The 21,497-nt window shown below is 50.0% G+C and overlaps 1 protein-coding gene across 1 annotated transcript in view; it reads left to right on the top strand.

Moving 5' to 3' along the window:
- Nucleotides 1-21,497, top strand: part of TGM3 (transglutaminase 3) — a 163,842-nt gene that overhangs the window by 115,570 nt on the left and 26,775 nt on the right. The window contains exons 6-8 of the mRNA XM_088026639.1: nt 19,805-20,006; nt 20,368-20,610; nt 21,236-21,354. Of these exons, the coding sequence (XP_087882765.1) occupies nt 19,805-20,006; nt 20,368-20,610; nt 21,236-21,354 (564 nt within the window). The remainder of the gene's footprint in view (nt 1-19,804; nt 20,007-20,367; nt 20,611-21,235; nt 21,355-21,497) is intronic.

The raw sequence follows: 21,497 nt of genomic DNA, 5'->3' as shown, positions 1-21,497 counted from the left end.
ATGTCATACTGCCATTATCTATGGTGACAGCTCCCTTCCTGGAGCAGGTCCTCTCTAAAAAAACATTGTAGGCAGTTGGGGAAGTGGGGAAGTTGACATTTCTTCCTGAGTCTTGTGGGCCTTGGTTGTTTTCAGTTCGAAATAATTCACATGCCAAAGTAGCACATCTTAGGGCAACTCGTTCTGAACCTCCAGGGTTCCCGCCTCTGAAACTCCCCCTGGAAGTTTCACATCTTAAAAGCTGAGCCTGTGACTGTGGAGAGAGAAAATGGGCTAGTCGCTGAGTGGCGAGGGAGCCACCATGGGAGGGAAGACAAGGATTATAACGAGGACAAACAGGAAAGAACAAGTGGAAACACATGTCCCCGCGGCTCCTTAGAGCAGCTTCCCAGTCCCAGGAGCAGGGCCATCCGGTATTGGGGCTGGGTGCGGTCACCTGGCCCAGGGGATGTGCACTCTGCATGCGACCTGTTGAAAAGGAGCGCTTATTAATAAGGGCAAGACACAGATTGAAAAGGCGCCCAGAGTGGACACTTAGAGACAGGAAATGGAACAGATCGAGACCCGTGCTCTCCAGCCAACTTTCTGATTCATGAATACGGAAAAGTCTTAATAAGAAAAGGAGTGTTTGGTTTTGTCGTTGTTGTTGGGTTGTAGTGTGAATGTAGGGTGTTTTTGTTTGTTCGCTTGCTTGTTTGTTTTAAAGGAGGGATGGGTGACAGGAAAGTTGCCTGCTCCGTGATCTTAGGAAAAGCTGTCTACTTTGTGATGCTGACCGTTTCTGGTGCCTGGGAACTGGCCCCGGAAAGCCTCACATTAAGGTTACCTGTAAGGCTTGTCTCCAGTGGTCTTGAGAGCGGTGATCTGGGTCTGCTTTGGCATGGTTTGCGTGAACCCAGGAGGATTTTTCTTTTATTCTGATAGCAGTGTGGGTGGTTAGCTGTACCTCATAAGATCTGTCCCAGCAAGGTGACAGCACATGCTTGCTTCTAAAGACCTTGATGCACGCCCAGTCTCCCGGTCGGAAGGGATGGCAAGGCTCGTCCGTCAGTGTGTGCCATGCTTCTTTCACCTGTTGGTGATATGCTTCTAGTATACTAGTTAGTTCCCCCAGATGGCTAGTCATGGCATTAAATTGTTCACTTCAGTCCTTGTAATGTTCACTTAACCCACAGAAGTTTGAGAGATGCCCATTGGGTAAGCATTGGGTACCCAAATGCTACTTCAAAAGGAGTTGATCCATGCCCCTCTTTGGAGCATTCTGGATCTTTATAAGAGCCAAGGACAATGCTTCTGGACATTTAAGTCTGGTTTCTTGACAGATGTTTCCTGAAGTCCTTTCTCCATCTAGATTGTTATGTCCCACTTACCCTGATGATCAAGGATGATACAGGGTATGAAATCTTAATGAGTACCCCAGAGTTTTTGCAAGCAAGTGGTTTATCTCTGCTGTAAAATGAGTTCCTTGATCTGATTCAGTCCCTAAAGGGATGCCAAAATGAGAAACAATCTCAATTATTAATTTCTTTACCACTGTTGTGGCATGAGCTGGTCTAGTCGGATGGCATCAGTCCATCTACTAAATGTGCAGAGAATAACCAAACAGTGAGAATAGCCCAAGGCTGAGGGCAAATGTACAAAATCCATCGGAAGTACCGCAAAGGGCAGCATGGACCTAGGAGGACGTCCTGGGGCATATCGATTTCTTCCAGAAATTTGGTGAGATTCACAAGTAGTACACAGGAAAATAATTTGGTCAGAAATTTTGTGGATGCTGAGGCAAAACCAATTGGCTTTTAGTTCCTTAACTATCCCCTACTGCCCATATGTCCCATTTGGTGGAAGAAAAGTACAAGCCAAAGGGTTGAAAAAAAAGGGGGGGGGGCTATAGAAAGTCCATTTGGCCCGACAAATATATAATCCATCTGATAATTGTTTGGCACCCATTTGTATGCTACTGTCTTTTTCAGATTGTGGGGCATCTGCCTGCGAGTTAATCATATTGGTCAAGGACAAAGGCAGGTTTGCAAATTGGGTGGAGAGAAGATAAGGGGGGCCATTTGGGGCTGCATATTTAGCAGCTCTGTTAGTCCTATCCTTTCCTAAAGATATAGCATCCGTTTCCTTAATTTGGGAACAATGAACAAATGAACCACGGTGACTTTAGAAGGGAAGTGAATAGCTTGTAATAGGTCAACAATTATATGCCCATTAGCAACTGGAGTACCAGCAATGGTGTGCCAACAGCATGGCAGCCTCCAAAAGCATATTTGCAGGCTGCGTAAATAGTGGCAGGTTTCCCTCCTGCCAACATGCAAGCTCTAGTAAGAGCTAGGCGTTCAGCCACGTGGGCTGATTTTAACAGGCAAAGAATATGCCGCCACTGTTCACGTGGGGAGACTATCGCATACCCAGTTATTATGTTTCTCCAGAAATACCATTTCTAGGAGCCATCACAAAATAGAAGTCAGTCTGGGTGTTTCAAGGGATGTCTGAGAGATCCTCTTGTGTCTTTGAGGCCATTTCTATACTTGTAAGGCAATCATGGGGAATAGAGTGGGCTCTCCATCATCGGGGGGCAGTAAGGTAGCTGGATTTCAAGTGTGACAACCACCTAAGATGATGGAAAGGTTAGTCAAGAGCTTGTTCACAAGGGGTCTGTCACTGTGTAGAGAGGTGCTGGGTTTTATGAACTTTTAAGAGAGCAGACACAGCATGGGGAACACAGAGATGGATGTGGAAACCTAATGTAAGTGCGTTGGCTTTGTCAATCAAACTGGCAGAAGCCACTGCTGCATGCAAGCATGGGACCATCCCTGATGCCGCAAGGTCTAACTGGCACGAGAAATATGCCATAAGATATGTCTGAGAGGCACAAGATTGTCCTAAAATGCCAGTAGGAATCCCACGATTTTTATGGCAGTGTAGATGAAAAGATTTGTTAAAAGTCGGCAAGCCAAGAGCTGGGGTGCTGACATGTTAGTTCCAAGGCTTCAAAGGAGGTCCATGTCTCCGAGGGCCAGGGTATATGGTATCTAGGAGAAGGGCATACAGACGTTTAGCAAGGGTTGCAGAATTAGGGATCCACAGGCAGCAATAGCCAGCTGCCCCTAAAAATTTGTGTAACTGCTTTCTCGTTTTGGGAAAAGAGATGGATAAAATTGACTCAAGGCGTTTTAGGGTGAGCTTTCAAATGCCCCAAGATTATCTCATGTCCTAAGTAGGTAATAGTTGTTTGCACCCGTTGAAGAGGGACTGGAGGCTCTCTGGCCTGGTTCAGCTAGTGCCTTTAGCAGAATGAGGGTCTGTAAGACCTTAGTTTGATCACAAAGTAAAAGATCATCAAGAGAGTGAACAAGCTTGGAGCCTTGGGTAAAGGCTATAGAATCCAAGTCTGCTTTAATTACTTGGAAAATACTGAGGGAGACTCACAATATTCCTGAAGTATGCGAGTCCATGTTAATTGTCTCCCTCTGAATGTAGATGCAAAAAGAAATTTGTGAGTCAGGGTGCAATGGGATAGAAAAGAAAGCTGAGCAGAGATCAATTACTGTAAACCAGGCTGCCTCAGCAGGAATCGAACTAAGAATAATAGCCAAATCTGGGACTACAAGATGCAGAGGAAGAACAAAGGTTTCTGGCCCTTAGGTCTTGCACAAATAGATGGATCTGATTCCAGTCTCCGTCAAATTTACCTTCTTTCTTTACTGGCAAGATTGGAGTGTTCCAGGGTGAAGAAGTAAGGAAAAGTACACCCTGCTACAAGAGAAAGTCTATTATAGATTCAACTCCTCACTCAGTCAGGCTGGACAGAGGATCCAAGTGGCCCCCGCTTTTCAAAAGTCTGCGTTACACCACTTGGCATTTATGAAAGACCTATATTGGTCCCTGCTTTTGCTAACTGAAAGAAATCCTAAGAGGATTTTCGTTTTTACAGAAAAAAGGCGAGAAGCAAAAATAGCATTCAGCGTTTGTTGCGCAGTGAGCCCTTATAGAGGCTGCACACGCCCCCAGCACTGAGAGCGGCCCCGCCCAACTCCTTCCCAGGGACCTACACAAAGCATCTCAGCACCAAGACACCATAGCTTCGAAGTGTGTCTGTGAGCATCCGTGCTTTGTCTTGATTTATTCTGTGCATCTGTTAGCAAGATGTGTCCTAAGGTATCATCAAAGCTAAAGAGAGGTTAATTTGGGGTCTGGGAACACTCAAAAATATTTTTCCACATAAACTGATAGCAATTGCTTTCTTCATTTTCTGCCACTTTGGCTTGCGAAAGATTTCATAGGGACACTCTACTTATCTATAGTGGCGGGAACCCGTATTGAGCTACTGATGGAATTCGTTTTTTCCTTCTCCAAGTTAATGCAATGCACACAGGCTTGGCACTCAATCCAACTCCATTTGCGTGTGTAGCCCAGGGACTAATTAGAACATCTTTTAAACACCTCCTCTTGAGGGGCGCCTGGGTGGCTCAGTCAGTTAAGCGTCTGACTTCAGCTCAGGTCATGATCTCACGGTCCTGGGATCAAGCCCCGCATTGGGCTCTTCACTCAGCAGGAAGCCTGCTTCTCCTCCTGCCCCCTTCCCCATTGCTCATGCTCTTTCTCTCTCTCAAATAAATAAATAAAATCTTTTAAAAAAAGATATTTTCAGAGGAATTAAAATCAGAATCAGTTTCTAGCAAAGGAAGTAGGAGATTTGGGGCTTGGTCTGAGGGAAGGGAGCTAAAAATGCCCTTTTCACTACATTTTAAAGTGGCATTAAATTTACATAACACACAAAAAAATTTACATAACACATCTCTACCAAAAAGGCTTGCTGGTGAGCAAGGCCTGGGGCGCCTGGGTAGCTTAGTCGGCTCAGGTCATGAACTCAGGAGCTCAGCAGGGAGTCTGCTTCTCCCTCCCCCTCTGCTGCTCCCCCTGCTTGTGCTTTCTCTCTGTGTCAAATAAATAAAATTAAAAAAAAAAAGAAACTAGAAAGGCATGAATGGTGTTAAGAGAGCCTAAGATATTGGGGCGGTCTGGGATGTGGGCAGTGAAACGGGCTGCCCGGAGACTCGGACAACCTGGATGGAATCAGAGAGGATGGCTGGAGGGAAATCCTCTGAGCAGATAATGGAGAAAACCACGCCAGTGTCAATTAAGAAATCCTGTTCCCCATCCTCTATTTTAGGCTTAATGGTGGGCTCTGGGGTGTGGCTGAAGTTCAGCTGACCTGTCATTTGAGGGGAAATTGTCTCTCAGGAGGAGAAAAATGAACTTTCTGAGGGTGATACAGTTTAGGGAAATTGCTTCTTAAACTCTCCTTTTTTCTTTCTCTCTCTTTTTTTCAAGATTTTATTTATTTGACAGAGACACAGCGAGAGAGGGAACACAAGCAGGGGGAGCGGGAGAGGGAGAAGCAGGCTTCCCGCAGAGCAGGGAGCCCGATGCGGGGCTCGATCCCAGGACCCCGGGATCATGACCTGAGCCGAAGGCAGACACTCAGTGACTGAGCCACCCAGGCGCCCCAAACTCTCCTTTTTTCTTAAGTCCAGCACAATTTTTCTTTTAATGTTCTAGGTTCTTGCAACATCTGCAATCGTCTGGAGGAAGATAGGGAATGGGCTTTGCATTCTCTCAGAGTCAAGCTTTTGCCTTTCCGAAGATTCAGGTTGCAAAAGCAAGAATTGTGGCTTTAAGGTCTTTTTTTTTTAAGATTTTATTTTTAAGTCATCTCTACACCCAACGTGGGGCTCTAACTCATAATGCCGAGATCAGAAGTCACATGCTCTATCGATGGAGCCAGCCGGGCACCCCTAAAATCTTTTTTTCCCCCCCGAGAGCTGGCACAGCTGGGCAAAGAGGAGATCTTGGAGCACCAGCCTCTTCCACTTCTAATAAGTGCTCCTCTCAATGATGGAGACCAGAGAGAGTATTCTTGCTGGTCGTAAAGTGAAGCTCTCAGAACCCAGAACAAGATGAAAGGAAAAACCTCACCCGGTTTTTTTTTAATATGCACATTAACAGCTTTAGCTAAACCTTCGGTCCCTCGGAGGCATGCGCTACAGGGTGGGGGACTGTGTGCTGTCTTACAGAGCACCTGGACCCACGGAAGTGTCCTTGAGGTTGTCAGGTGACCTAGTGTCCCCTTAACCCATTCTGTGGCCCACTTATCTGAAAAAGGGAGTCTCGGGGTTAGGTGGCAAGTGCTCTAACAGTTCGTAAGTGCTCATCTGTGCCCACCAATTTTGTGACTTTGGCTTCCAAGAGGTCCCTTAGCAACAGCCTTTACCTCATGTGCACGTTGACCCACAGCACAGCTGTCTAAACAGACACTGGTCTGGTGAGAACCATGAGCTCCCCGAGTCTAAGGCCACTCCAGCTGCAGACTTAGAGGACCTACACCTGCGTTCATACCCTATAGTTTTTCCTTCTTACGACAAATGACACGAAAGACACAGAGAAAAGCAGTGACTCTCTCTCAGAGGAAATGGATCCATAAAACCCAAATTTACCAGAGTCACTAAACCCAAGGAACTACTTCCACAAACATTTTCCTGCTCATCTCAATTTAGAGATAGAAAAAGGACTCTCCCCACTTTGGCTCCACCAGACCCCACAGAAAGAGAGTCCGGGCTGTTGACAGGGTAAGAATTCTTACCTCTGCTGGGCGGTTCGTCCTAGGATCTCTCCTCTGCAGCGTCTCTGGCCAGGGAAGTCTATTCTGCCAGTTAGGCCAACTACTGAGGAGGAAAAATCTTCCTCTGCCCCTCGAGGTTCTTCTGGCTGCTCTGCAAATTAATTGATACGAGACAGATTAATAAGAGAAAATCAAATTTAATTACATCCATGCAGAGAACCCACATAAATGTGAGAGATTCCAAAGACAGTCAGGCAAGATGAGGTATCTATGTCATTCTGGGCTAAGGACGAAAGGGTCTGGGGCCTCAGAGGGAAGGAAGGCCAGGCACAGGAAGAACAGGAAGGGTAAAGGTTTGCTGAGCAGATCTTGGCTCAGCAGATCCCAGGAACAATGGGACAAAGGGAGGGCTTGGATCAGACGGGCCTTGCCGGCCTCCTCCCTGTCCACCGAACCTGGTTCATGTCATACTGCCATTATCTATGGTGACAGCTCCCTTCCTGGAGCAGGTCCTCTCTAAAAAAACATTGTAGGCAGTTGGGGAAGTGGGGAAGTCGACGTTTCTTCCTGAGTCTTGTGGGCCTTGATTGCTTTCAGTTCAAAATGATCCACATGCCAAAATAGCACATCTTAGGGCAACTTGTTCTGAAAGGAATGCCCAGGGTCCAATTCTTCTCAGCTCCTAGCCAACAACAACAACAGAAGTAATAATAAACAAACCCCTCTTGATGCCACACTCGAGAGTGTACAGCGCACTTTCAGACCCTCAGCCAAAACAATGCACCGTTCTACGGGTTTCTGCAGGACTGACCCAGCATAAGGAGGGCTTTGCTCAGAGTCACAGAGCCAGTGTCATAGCAAGGGCCAAGACCCACAATTGGGGCCCAAACTCCGTGCCAGACACCCCTCTGCCCTCTTCTCTCTTCATGGTCATCTGCCGGAGCCAAGAGGGGGTTGCATTCTGCTTGGCATGGGCACAGTGCCACCTTACTTGGACCCTCCAGAGAACTCAGTCTTTCCCACCTCACTTGGCCAGCCGACTTCAAATAGGCTCTGGAGTCGCTCACATATGGGTGTGAATCTCCAGGCTGCAGAGATTCAAGTTCACCCGTTTCTCCCCACTGCAAGATAGCAATAATTGTACCTATGTCATGGGATTGCTCTCAAGATGAAAAAAGGTAATAGATGTGAAGTGTTTGACCTGCCCACGGGGAGCACTAAATTGATGGTAGTTAATATTTCCATGTTTATGGTGATGGGTTGATTCACTTATTCAAAAATATGTGGCTCCTGCCGTGCGCCAAGCCCTCCGCTCGGCTCAGAGAAGATGCGAATAGTACACAGCCTATATATTCAACAGCTCAGTCTAGGGATGGGGGCAGACCTAAGCAGATGAACCAGCGCAGTGAGATGCATATGGCCATCTGGGGCCCAAAGTGCGCCAGGTACCAAATGCCGTGGGAGCCGAGAGAACAGACAGAGGATGCTGATTCCTCTTTTCCCTCCCACCTGTCTGTCCGGTCTCACCTTCCTTGAGGTCCAGTCTTGCCACCTTCTCCCTAGAGACCCGATCTTGTTATGGTGGTGCTCGGTCTTCATTCCCACTCTACCCCTGGGGGAGGCCTCGAGCAATCTCTGCTCTCTCATGACTCCTTGAAGCATTATGATGTTTTTAAACTCCTTTGTTGATCCCAGGAAACCCCGGTACTTGTAAATATCCACACTAGGATTTCTTGAAAAATGTGTAAATGACAAGCCAGCGAACGCAAAATGCAGACAGTCAGAGTCATCCCCCGCCCCCCGATCCTTTTCAAACCCTTGTAGAATGTGGGCTCAGAGAGAGACCATGACTTACCCTCCCTCCTGCAGAGACCGTGGGGCAGAACCGGGATGAAACCATGTCACCATGACTAGCTCTGTGGCTGTCCCTGCTGCCTCTTTAGAAAGAACAGTCTCCCCTCGGTCTGCATTTACTCCATGACAGTCCACATCCGTGCACTTCACACTTGTACCACCTCATTTGATTGTTCCCAGCACTTAAGGAGCGGAGAAGGGTGGACACAATGACCCCCCAGTCACAGACAGGGCTTCCAAGGCTTTGAGGTTCAGTGATGGCCCAGGGCCCTGCGTGCGTCAGAACCCACTGCTTCAAGCTCCAAACCAAGCGCTCTTTCTGCAGCACTGCAGCCTCAATAAGCCGGCCGTGATGAGTGTCTCCTACCTCTTGTGCAAGCAGAAAACACCAACACTGTGTACATGGAGAAAGGACCATGCCCGTTTTCTGCTCCTGGGTTCTGTAGAAACATCCATCTGCCGCCCAACCCCCCCCCCCCCCCCCCCGAGGACTTCTTAGCACCACCTCTGGACAAGGTCCTTTGAGAAAAGCATGACATCATTTCCTAAACTCTGCAATCCGGGAAGATCGTCTTCGAAAAAAAAATCACAAAAGCGAACCCCTGGCATTTCTTATCTCCCTTCTTCTGCCCAAGCTGGTCTTGCACAAGCAGGATGACCTTCCATTGGGTGACAAGTATGTTGTAAGGGAAACGTTTACAGGCACTACAGGAATGACCTGGTGCCTCGCCCACCTCATTAGAATTCTAATTAGATGTGTAGGAGAGGCTGCTATAAATGGTAAGGACATCCCCAGCCGTCTCCCCACACCTTCCGTCCGTCTGTCCGTGCCATTCCCACAGAAGAGGCAGAGGAAGGCAAACATGACGGGTGAGTGCATGGCATCTTCCCTCCAGGTCCTTGCTGGAAGCCCAGGCTTCTCCCGGGCCAGCCTGAGAGGCCCGTGTTTGGCTCGGGACAACTGCCCTGGGGGGCTCTGAAGGTGAGATCTTAGTACTGAAGGATGGTATTCACGGGCGCCTCTTTCTCAGGGGCTGCCTCGTCCCTCCAGCGCGATTCCAGGGGTAGGACATGTTTGAAATGTAGTCCTGAGTAATGGCTGGGTATTCCACCCAGCTGGACGTCACATCCCTTAGACAGATGGACATGCCTGGCCTTTTCAAGCCGGCTGAGCCCTGCTTCCCCTATTTCTCAGTGCAATTGTTCCAGCTGTCAGGAACGTAGGCAAAGGAAAGCACATCTCAGTGCAAGGGAGAGCGAGAGTGACAGCATGTAAGTTTATTTAAAAAAAAAATCATTAGCACAGCTGGAATGCTCCTAAGTAAACCACACATCCGGAAGCACCGCAGGCTCTTTGAAAGCGACTTGATGAGCTGAAACCTCCCATGGCAGAAGGAGTAGGTGTGCCATGAAGCTGTCCCTTCGAGCAGCACCGGGGAAGGGGGTGAGAAAGAGCTACGGGGAGTACAGGTTCTTTGGCCCTGTGGTCACTGCTGAGGATCTGGGCTCTCGTTAGTCGGTGCCCCTGCCGGGCAGCGTGCTAATTATTGCCTGTCAGGGGTGCTCAGCCTCGTGGGTTGACTGCAACGCCAAACCCAAACAGGGCATGAGTCAAACCTGTAAAATACCGCGAATGGTCGTTAGGACCTCGGGAAGGTTTGCCAAAGAAACCCTTCAGCGTGATGCAAAAGGCGAATGCTGGTTACTTGGGTAATCCCAAATCCCAGGGCAGGGTGACTGCGAACACGAGCCCCTCCCCTGTCCCCCATTTCCTCCTGTGAACATGCATTCGCGCCAGGTTGCTAACAAGAGCTCTGGACCATACAGACTGTAGCACGAGGGGATGTCAGCGTGACCTAGGCCATCTCCCTTCCTCCAGGTGGGCAGGCTTGCCGGGGTCACGTAGGAAGCTGGGAGCAGAGCCCAGATGAGGTCCTAGCAGTGCCCTTTCCACTCTGTCCTGTTACCAGAGCTGAGCTCAGAGATGAGCACATGTGGCATCTGGGATGCGGGAAAACAGTACTGACCTTGGTTTCTCCTTTGAGCTCTCTTCCCAACTGCCTTTGTGTTTCTTGACATCGCCACGCCCCAGGTTCCCGTTTGTAAGATGCAAGGCCTGGAGTAGACAGACTCCAGGCTCCTTCTGTTATTGACCACTCTCACCATGAGAGGAAACCGGGGGCAGGGAGCCTGGGCCCCGGCACATGCTCACCCCAGGGGGCGAGCGCACGGCCATCACTCCGCAGGCCCTGCAGGGACCCCCCCCATAGCCTGCCCGCCGTGAGACCACCCCGCAGCCGCATGCAGCCTGTCAGTGCCCGTGACTCGTGAAGACTCTGAGCTCTAAGAACTCAACATCTAAATCAACCAGAGATGTCCTAAGGTCACGACAGAATGTAGACACTAGCCAGTTAGGAAAAAAATTCAATTTTTCAAAAGGCAGGGGAGACACAGGTGGATACCTTCATTCCCTTGGGTTTGTCACGTTGTCACGCATGCAGTTCCTAGCTCAGCACCAAGTCACTCAGCCAGGCAGTGCTCAGAAGAAGTTTCTTGAATAAATGAATTTTACGCGTAGGACAGCCAGGGAAAGGAGCCACGGCAGGTGCAGTGGGGGACCCAGACACAGGAGCTGGAGTCTCTGCCCTCAGTGAGCTCACAGCCGGACCGTGCTTGGAAATACCAGTTCATAGGCAAGCGACCCGCAAGGCAGAGTGTCATTAGGCTGCATTGCAAATCCAAATCCAGCACTGTGGGGGCTGGCGGGAGGAGGACAATTAAGCTCAGCCAGGGTTTGGGCTAGGGGAGGCCCCGGAAGCAGATGGCATTTGGTCACAGACAGTGAGTTAGGCGTGGTCAGGAGCCTTGTGGGGTGAGGAGTGCTTTGGGCACAGGGAACAGGAAAATGAATGTGGGTGGGTCGGCAGGTGTGAGCCAGGGTTCCAGGTGCGTGTCCGGCTCCTAACTTAAGGTTCTAATTGGAATCAGCAGGGACTCAGGTATTCCACTCCCGCTGGAGGGAGGAGCCTGGACGGTGGTGGGGACGGTGGTGGGGACGACAGTGGCAGAGGAAGGCCTGGCTGGCTGTGCTCTGCACAAAGTGGTGCAGAGCCCACCTGGAGGGGGAGCCTTGTTCCCCACCTCCAAAGCCACTTGGGGGCCCTGGGTCAGAGGCAGAGTCCTCAGGGTCCACACCTGCGGGTGGCTAGGACCTCTGTTCTGGGGACTAACCCTTGGTCCCCCTGGGCCGGTGAGCTTTTCTTGCCAGCTACTTTCCCGGGCAAACCACAGACCTTCCCTGGACTCGTGCCCCATCTGCTGAGGATGTGGGTCGGCCATTCTGGGCTGTGGGTCGGCCCCAACACATTTTTCCTTGGAGCTGGGACACCGGTGGCTCTTTCTGCTATAGAAGCAGCCAGGAATTCCTCCTGGGGTCCTGCCCCCCTTCTGTAAACTCAGGAGTGTGCAGGGCTCGCCTTGCAGTGGCGAGGCAGGGGGGGGCGTGGGGGGGTGGCGCTGGCTTCCTGTCTCAGCCCCCTGGACCAGAGCGACACCTAGGCTCCTCTGCAGGCACATCGCCCCTGCGGGCTCAGGGGCTCAGGGGCTCAGGGGCTCAGGGGCTCAGGGGCTCAGGGGCTCAGCGCTGTAGCCGCTCAGCGGATCAATGACAATAAGCTGCCCCTTCTCTGGCTCAGCTCCCCGCCCAGCTTCCTGTCACCTGGGGCAGCCCCTGCTCCCTGTAACCCGGACCCAGACCGGCCAGCAGCTGCATCCCTCTGCGGTGAGGGCTGCCCAGGGTTCCACTTTTGCCGCCTAGGATTCCATGCGGAGGTAGAACAGCCCCAGGGTTACAAGTGCACATCCACAGATGTGCCCGGGGCTGAATCTTGGCTCTGTCCCTACCAGCTGAGTGACCGTGGGCAGGCTACTTAACCCCGTGTCTCAGGCTCCTCATCTCTAAAATGGGGCTGCTTTAGGGGCACCTGGGTGGCTCGGGCAGTTAAGTGTCTCGATTTCGGCTCAGGTCATGATCTCAGGGTCGTGGGACCGAGCCCTGCGTCGGGCTTCACCCTTAGTGGGGCATCTGCTTCAAGATCCTCTCTCTCCCTCTGCCCCTCCCCTCACTCATGCTATTTCTCAATCTCTCTCAAATAAATAAATAAGTCTAAAGTAAAATAAAATGGGGTTCTTTTGGTATCTGCTTCATAGGTGCTCAGGCCACATATTTTATTATTACTTGGAAACTTCTTTCATGAGCCTCTTCTCTCATTGCCTTGGGGTCTGAAGAAAACCCCATGAGATGAAGTCCATTTTTTAATCAAGGAGGAATTCCCAGGACCCTCCCCCGCTCCGGCCCCCTCACCAGCCCCTCTCAAGTCCCCAGTTCTTGTCTGTGTGCTGTTTTTCTTCACCTCCCGTAATCTCTCCATCCGTCTCCACCTTCCTGGGCTGCACTCCACACTCCCCAGGGCCCACATGCTGGCCTGGGGTGTGAGCCAAAGTAGGAAATTCTTTTCCCTATCACTTAGGAGTGGAGGGAACAAGGCCCCAGGGTTTCTGATAGAGGCTGAGGGATGGGTTCAGAAGGCACCTGCCTTCCCTGCTCTTAGCTTAGTTTCCTCCTCTGTGAACAGGAGCCTGTGATTTCCCCCACCTCCCTCCCAGAGCGGCCGTGTGGCTCAGGCGAGACAGTTGGTGGGAGAGGGTGCTGATGTGTGGTAAATGGTGAATAGGCCTAAGGGAGGGATTCTCAGTCCTGCCTGCCTATTAGAATCACCAGGCAAGTTTAAAACAACAGAAAAAAAAAAAAACCAAACCACCAATGCTGACCCTATGCCTGAGACGCTAATTGAGTCAGTCTAGGAAGGGGCTTAGGCCAATAGAACACTCTGCAGGCGATTCTTATGTGTAGCCAGGGTGGAGAACCCCTGGTTCAGGAGCTTCTGACCTCTCTTTGGAAGTGAAGGGGCCACGGAGTCCTTCTTCCTTCCCCTCCCCCTGACCACGTAACATCAAGGCAGGGAGTAGGCTACGGGTGGCCCCTTCTCTGTGACAGCTTCCTGGAACTGTGCCCAAGTCATTGACTCCACAGTCCCCTTGGTTGGCTACAGGGTGGCAGCTTGGAGTCATGTGTGGTCAGGCAAAACTGGCTTCCAGCCTGGGCTTGGGTCCAGGCTCTGCCTGAGCATGTGCTATTTGGCAAGTGACATCACCTAACCGGACTTTCAAATCATTCATCCGTGACATGGGGATAATGACATCGTGGGGTTTTTGTCACTATTGAGGGACATAATGCAGGTAAGATGCACCGTGCCTAGTGCGTCTGAGGTCCTCAATGGCAGCCAATAAAGAAGCTCAAACCCTCCTCTATCCTGTGCTGCTATTGGTGTTATGTGTGGGATCCCAAGGGATTTGTCCTCTGCACCCTCACCTCTGGGGGCCCGGGCGTTAGTGATGGGATCCCGATAATAACCCTACCAGAGAGGACGTTCCTGTCTCACTGTCCCCTTCTACAGATGGAGAAAGCATCGTCCAGAGATGTGGAGAGCTCGCCCGAGACCTCTCACCCCTTCAGCCCAACAGTCCAGGGTTCATTCCACATGACCCCAGGGGGCCTTGCTAGCCTCTCACTCAGCTACCAATGGAACCCCGTCTTCCCCACCACCTGGTGCCAAGAAACTCTACCCCCCTCCCCATGCTGCACGGGGATCAAATATGTCTGAATGTGGGGGAAGGACAAAGGGAAACTGCCCAGGCTCAAGAGAGTTGAGATCTGAGAGGAAAGCCCTGTGTGCCTGGGGCCGGTGCGGGGTTGGCCAGCAGCTAGGGGTCCCAGGTGCCCGGAGGGGAGCAGCAGGGAGAGGAGGGCGAATTGGGAATGGCTCACAGCCCCTCAGTGACCAGGATTCCAGACCTAGTTTCTGGGCCATACTCTGCTTCCAAACTACTCTGTAACCTTTTGGAGGTTCAGTGTTCTTCCTATAGTATGGGAATATTGGATTACATCGCTGTTTTTCAAGCTGCCAGTTGTCACTCATTAGATTGTAAAATCAGTTCAGTGGATTCTGACCAGCAATCAAAAAAAAGAAGAAGAAGAAGAAGACAAAATATCAGTGAAACTCTATCTGTTATAGACCCATGTATTTAAACACTCTCTAATTTTTTAATGTGGTTTCTAACAAAATGCTTGAAGACACTTGGCTAGACGATTTTTAGTATATCTATCAGCCCCAAATAGCTCTAGAAACCTGTAAGATAAGAATCTGTCTAGGGAGGGGAGATGGGTCTAGGGTCTGGGCAGGTGGGGAAGACCCAGCCACCGGAGTATCAGTTGTCATGCTGGCCCACCTGCCGGCACTGGATGGTGCGGTCCTCCTGGAAATAGGACCACATGCAAACCCCAGGCACACACCGGGCAACCCCTGTCTGCGGCCAGTGATTCAGTTATAGAGCCAGGCTGATGAAGATTGAGAGAGCTGGGATCTGTTCTATGCTTCTCATGTTATCTCTGACAAACGTGGACCACAGAATGAGTGGGTGGGAGTTACATTTCAGAAATATGGGATTGGGCTTGGTTATGAATGACAGTGAACTCCCAAATAGCAATGGCTTAGAGAAACAAGACAGAAGCTGGTTTCTTTCTTAAACGACAGGTCTAGATGTGGGCCCTTCTGGGCGGGTAAGGCAGCGGCACGGTCCCCAGCGGCCTGACTCTGTCCAGGCTCCCACTCTGCCATCCCCAGGGGATGGCCCTGCATGGTCTCAGATGGGCTCTGTCCACATCACACCCACACTCCAGGCAGCAGGATGGAAGAAGAGGGAGGTAAGCAGATTCTTAATGGTTGGCCAACCATTTTTAAAAAGAGGTTTCCTCAAAAGAATTGAAAACAGGTATTCAAACAAATACTGGCATAAGCACATTCCTAGCGACACTCTTCACAGAGCCAAAAGGTAGAAACAACCCAAATGGCTCTCAGTGGATGAATGGGTAAGCAAAATAGGCTACAGCCATACAACAGAATATTATGCAGCCATAAGCAGGAATGAACTCCTGATAAATGCTGTCACATGGATGAACCTTGAAAACATTATGCTAAGTGAAAGAAACCAACCTTGAAGGCCACAGAGCTGTGTGATTCCTTCCATATGAAATGTCCAGAATAGGCAAATCCATGGCAACAGAAAGCAGGTTGGAGGTTGCCAAGGGGGAATGGGGAATGACTGCTAAAGGGCGTGATGAGCAGATCTGAAATCGGACCATGGTGATAGTTTCCCAACGCTGTGAACATACTACACACCACTGAATTGTACACTTTAAAGTGGCTAAAATGGTAAATTGTATGTTCTGTGAATTTTAGCTCAATTAAGGGGGAAAAAGAAGAGGTTTCCTGGCAGCTATATAACTTCTGCCTACAGGCCATTGGCCGGAACTCATTCACGTGACACCCCCCCCCCACACCAGCTGCAGAGGAGCCTGGAAAATGTAGTGCCCAGTTATATGGGGGCTTTTATTACCAAGAAAGAAGGGGCGAGGGAATATCGAGATAGACGCTTAGTAGTCTCTGCCACGTTGGGACTGCTGGTGGCACTGATATTCTCAGAATAGAAGATTTGGGGAAATTGCCCCAGGCCTGACCCTGGAGTTAAGCAGTAACTCAAGGAGGTGGCATGGAAACGTGAGAACACTGGGAAGAGAGTCCAGAGATGTCCCACTGCGGGCAAGCCACCCTCTGGGCCTCCAGGTGCTCACATCCAGAATCAGGGTGTGAGTTTATGATCTGTTCTCCATGGTTTCTTTCCCTCTGATGTTTTTTAAGAGTGTATGTTCATAAGTCAAGTGTAGGAGTCATGCAACTCTCCCTTCCCCCCTTCCTTCCTTCAAGACTGGGGCAGAATACAGCCCTGAGCCTCATAAATGTCCATGAGGTTGTAAACTCTAGAAGAACCTTACTTCTCCTGTCCTCCCCCTGCCCTTCCCTACCCTTCCCTTCCCTTCTACTCAGGCAGAGGGGGCTGGGATTAATGTTCTGGCAGCGGGGAGGGGGGGGGCGCAAAGGAAACTAGGAAATCCACAGACAGGATCATCAGACCCCTGATTTGAGGGCTGGCAAAGCCGATCCTAGGGTTCAGAGACAGGACAGTGACTGAAGGAGACAGCTGTGGAAGGAGAAAGTTCTCCAAAACCACACCAGAGGCTTTACGAGCATGCACTCAACCTGCCAGTCCTCTCGGGAATGCGGAGACAGGCTGCTCCCCTTTTATCCACCTCCCACGTAGAATGAACGCCCTTTTGGAACACGCTTCTCTTCCAGACGCTCCCTCTCGCCTCTTTGTCAGAATACAAACGGCAGCAGGAAGGATAATGTATAGTGAGGTCCCCTCACCACCTGGGTAACTTACGGACTGAAGGTCCTACATGGGTCCCCCTTCCAGGCAGAGAACTGGGGACCACGGCAGCAGGAGAGTGCCAGTAAGCCCTGGGTTCAGAACCTGGCTCTGCCAGTTACTAAGTAGACCTCAAATAAGACATTTATCTCCTTGAGCATCAGTTTCCAATTTGTATAAGGATTCCAGCCACGATGTATGCAAAGTGCTCTGTGTATTGTTAACAGCAGTTGACATGCAGTAGACTGATGTCAAATGTGAGGCCTACTTCCCCTCACCTTCCAGCTCAGAGAAGCCCCTCATGGGGAGCTTGGCTCCTTTGTGCCATGGCTCATGCTTGGGGTCAGGAAATGCAGAGATGACCATCACAGTCACTCTGAGCGAAGCCTCACCTCCTGGGGCATGCACAGAGTTCCTCATCTCCTTCCAGGATCTCTGCAGCCAAGTACCTGCAGCTCAGCCTTTTCTTTGTCATGTTTCCTACAAACAAGCCATTGGTTTCTGGGATGAAAGGGAGAAGCCCCTGCTAGGGACTCAGCAAATAGTGTATAACCCCTGGTGGTGCAAAGAAGGAGGGGAGGCAGATGCAAGCTACAGACAAGGAACCCCTCGTTCCTTACCCCTGTGCTTGGTAGAGGGCTGTCTGGGGACATACGTTCTGCTCTCAAAAAGGTCATGGTCTAAAGTAGTGAGCTTCACCTGGAGGAGAAAGGCATGCTTCCTTTTGGGTTTGGAAGCGGGGGGTGAGGAATCTCTGGAGACTCATATGATCTGAAGCTACATGTTCCTTAGGGCTCTTCTTTTCTCTAAAACAAGACAGAGAGTAAAGCTCTACGAGATAGCAACTGGCAGGGATGCGCGGTAGGTAGTAAGCAAGTTGGTAGGAAACGCGTTTAAAACGATGGGACCATTGCCCTAGAAAGACCAAGCAACTAACAAGCTAGCTCTATACAAGTGTTATAGAGCTCAGTGTTTGCCCAGTTATACGGGGGTGTATAGAGTGTCTCAGATCTGGGCTGTCATTCAGTATTTATGTACAGGAACGTTCATCTTCTTTCCGCTGTCCCTTTATTCAGTAGATACTTGTTGATCGCCTGAATGCTTTCATTTCCCTGAGTTTGTGCAAAACTTATCACTTTATTCTTTCAATACTTCTCTGTTGAATGAATGAATGAATGAATGAATGAGTGAGTGAATGGCAGATGTCAATGAATGAATCTTTCGGACCCTGAGCCGGTGGCAAGATCACTTCCTGAACCCCTTCTCCAGCAGCAGTCTTTGGCTCGCCACCCCAAACAGTCTGCATTTCTCCTGAGAGAGAATCTATGAGGAGCCTCTGCCCATCTCCCCTGCTGCTTGGGTGGGAGCTCCCAGCCCTGGGCCTGCCCTGGAGCCCCACTCTCTCCCACCTCACCTTTCTCTTGCATGCAGAGCCACTGGGCTAGCCAAACAACACACCTGCTTGCCCTGCCTTGGGAATCTTCTGGGATGCAGCCTGCTGCCTCTGCATCTAACAAAATTCTCTTCAAGACCCGACATTTTCAATGAAACTTTTTCTGATCCCTACAACTGAGAGGGATTCTTTTCTGCCTGCATCTCCTAGGCACCTTTTACTCTGGACAGTGGACTTACCCCATTACATCATTCATTCCCACTTGTCTTACCCATGGCTGAAGCTCTTTGAGGGTTAAAACCACTTTTCATGCATTTTTACGCCTCCAACATTGTACCTAATGTAATGTCCTACAAATAAAAAATGCTCTATGCATGTTTATTGAATGAATGCCCCATACTCACCTTTCCTTATGGACAAAATTTTGAGCTGTAGTCATGATGGTAATTGCATGATGAGTCTCTGTTTGTTCATTTATTCCTTCATCCATTTGTCTATCTGTTTGTCCTAACACAATCAAGCAATGTGCTAGGGATCAAAATATGAAGATCAAGAATGCACATTCTGATGGAGAGAAGCAGACACATATAAAAAAAAAAGTTGTGCCCGGCACTGGGACGTGTCACCACACTCCCATCATAAAACCAGAAACCAATTGGGTTTGCAGAAGAAGGATGATAGAACATCTCAAAAGCAACTTGAAGGAATAACATTTCTCAGAAGGTTGAGCTAGGCTACCCTCCCTATACATCATGGCAATCATCATAAACCCTTCTCAGTTTAGCTCCACAATCACATAAGAAGAATCTGGGACCGGGGAAGGGGGGTTCGAGGTATTTGTCCTCAGGGTCTTATCCAGAGGTCTCATGGGGCTTTGACTGATCCCTATATACCGTTCTTGCAAGTGAGCATCTGAAAATCTCCTCCAGGTCAGTGACCGCCCCATCTCTTGGCCTAGAAATGCTTCTCAGTGTCATGCCACCCCCACCCCATCCAGTAGGAGAGGCGCATCCCACACCCAGGGGGTGCACAGATAGAGAAAGTAAATATACAAATAAGCACTTGCTGGATCCTGGAGTAGGTAAAAAGCACCTGGTGTCTGGGAAGGTGCAAAGGGAAAAAGCAAGCAAGATTTTCCCTTGGTGGGTGGTGGATTTGAGACACACAGCCTCCTCCCAGGTCAGTCTGATGCCCCCCCCCCACCAAAGTAATGATGCTGAAGCGACAGAATATGCTTACACAGAACTGGTTGCATGGTTCTCCTGGCTGGTTGGGTGAAGCTACGCTGAGCACGTGGCCTTGGGGCCTTAAAGCTGAGTGACAGGTGACCAAGTAGAGGGGAAGATAGTCTCAGGGGTAGTGTGCACAGAGGTTCGGCTGCCTGGACGGGCAGCATGGGAAACAGGTTATGAAGTGTTTGTTATGCTCAGTCAAGGTCTCTGCATTTTAATGTGCTTCTTCCTAGAAGTCTGGCTCTTCCCCAACCAGCCCCACCCAAAAGCTGTCCTTTTGGTAATTGCCCCACGCCACCATCCCTTGCCTTCCAGGACCTCAGGTCCCCCCTCTGTCTTACAGCTTTAGAACCTCAGAACATTAACTGGCAGGCGACCTCCAACCGGCAGGCACATCACACAGACAGGTTCTCCAGCCAGGAGCTCATCTTGCGGAGAGGCCAATCCTTCAATTTCTCATTGAGCTTGAACCGAAGTCTTGGCAATGGAGAAAGCCTGGGTTTCGTCGTCTCCACAGGTACTTGCTCACCACTTCCCCCCAACAAACACACACACCTAAGCAGCCCTTGGGGCTGTCCACCCAAGGGGTGGTGGTGTGACATTGGGGTCACTAGGTGCTGGGCTCCAACCCAGCCCTGCCGTTGACTTGATGTGACCTTGGGCTAGTTCCTGCCTATCTATAAGCCCAAGAGTCCTACTAATCAAGTCCAGAGAGATTTGGCCTACCTGGTCTCTCTGGTTGCTTCCAGTGTCATCATGTGGTGCTTCTGTGGTTGATGTCCCCCCAAAGCACCCCTGCGGTTGTACCAGGATCGGATCTCTCCCCACAGTCTGGCTGGCACTCCTTGGTTCCCATTGTCCTCTGTCTTCTTTTACAGGGCCGTACCCCTCAGAGTCGGCCAGGACAAAGGCTGTGTTTCCACTCTCCAATGGGACAAGTCGTGGGGGCTGGAGTGCCCAGATCGTGTCCAAACAGGACAATATTCTGACCATCGCCATCTCTAGTCCTGTCAGTGCACCTATAGGATGGTACACACTGAGCACTCAGATCTCCTCCCAAGGCAAAGACTTCATTCTGAAACTTGGGATGTTCATATTGCTCTTTAACCCCTGGTTGCCAGGTAGGCACCTAACCAACCACACTCGCGGCCAACAGCTAAGCAGTACCGACGATGGAAAGGAGCTGAGGGAATGACTTTTACAGGCTCAAGTTTGATTAGGGAAAGTTTGTGGCCTATGGAAAGAGTATAGAGGCTAGGAGTCAGAAGCCATAGATCTGAGTCCAGCTCTACCAACTAACCAGCTCTGTAAGTCCGGGCAGTCTATCCTTCTGAGCTTCAAATTCTTTGCCATTAAATGGAAACCCTGCTATTTCCTCTGGGGCTATTGTGGGGATCTCATGAGCTTTTACAAAGTGCACAATATGGTATAACTATAAGGGACAATGACCACAGTACAATTCTATAGCATGGAGACAGCTTCGCGCCTGAAGGAGAAAGTATTTCATTCCTAGGGTCTCATTTTCAGACCCTCAGGTCATCCCGGCTTCTTCAAGTTCATAGTTGCCACAATATGAGTTGGAAGCATTAGATTTCAAGACTTCATTCCTTAGTGGAGGTTGAGGGAAGGGCTGCAGGTATGGTTTGCTCCAGCCACTAAGCTGGTACTCAGGAATGGGAGGAAGACTGGTGTCTATAGTCCTCTGTAAGATTCTAGTTCATGACATCTGATTTTTGTATCAAACAGAGGATGTTGTCTTTATGAGTAACCACGCTGAGAGAGAGGAGTACATTCAGGAAGATGCTGGCATCATCTATGTGGGGAACATGAATCGAATTGGCATGGTTGGCTGGAACTTCGGACAGGTACAAGGGTCATAAGGAGGCTGGGGATACTGTTCTTATTACCCAAGAAGCTCTGTGGCTGGCCCTGCAGAGAGGTGGAAGTTCCCAACTCTATTTGCCTGCCCTTCTATTCATTCACTTACTCATTCCGAAGACATTTACTG

The sequence above is a fragment of the Eumetopias jubatus genome, unplaced genomic scaffold, assembly GCF_037043125.1.
Source record: "Eumetopias jubatus isolate StellerSeaLion01/CBP00866 unplaced genomic scaffold, mEumJub1_p1.0 scaffold_9, whole genome shotgun sequence".
In the NCBI taxonomy this organism is placed as follows: domain Eukaryota; kingdom Metazoa; phylum Chordata; class Mammalia; order Carnivora; family Otariidae; genus Eumetopias; species Eumetopias jubatus.
Note: the sequence above shows the minus strand (reverse complement) of the source record. Positions and strands in the feature narration are given on the sequence as shown.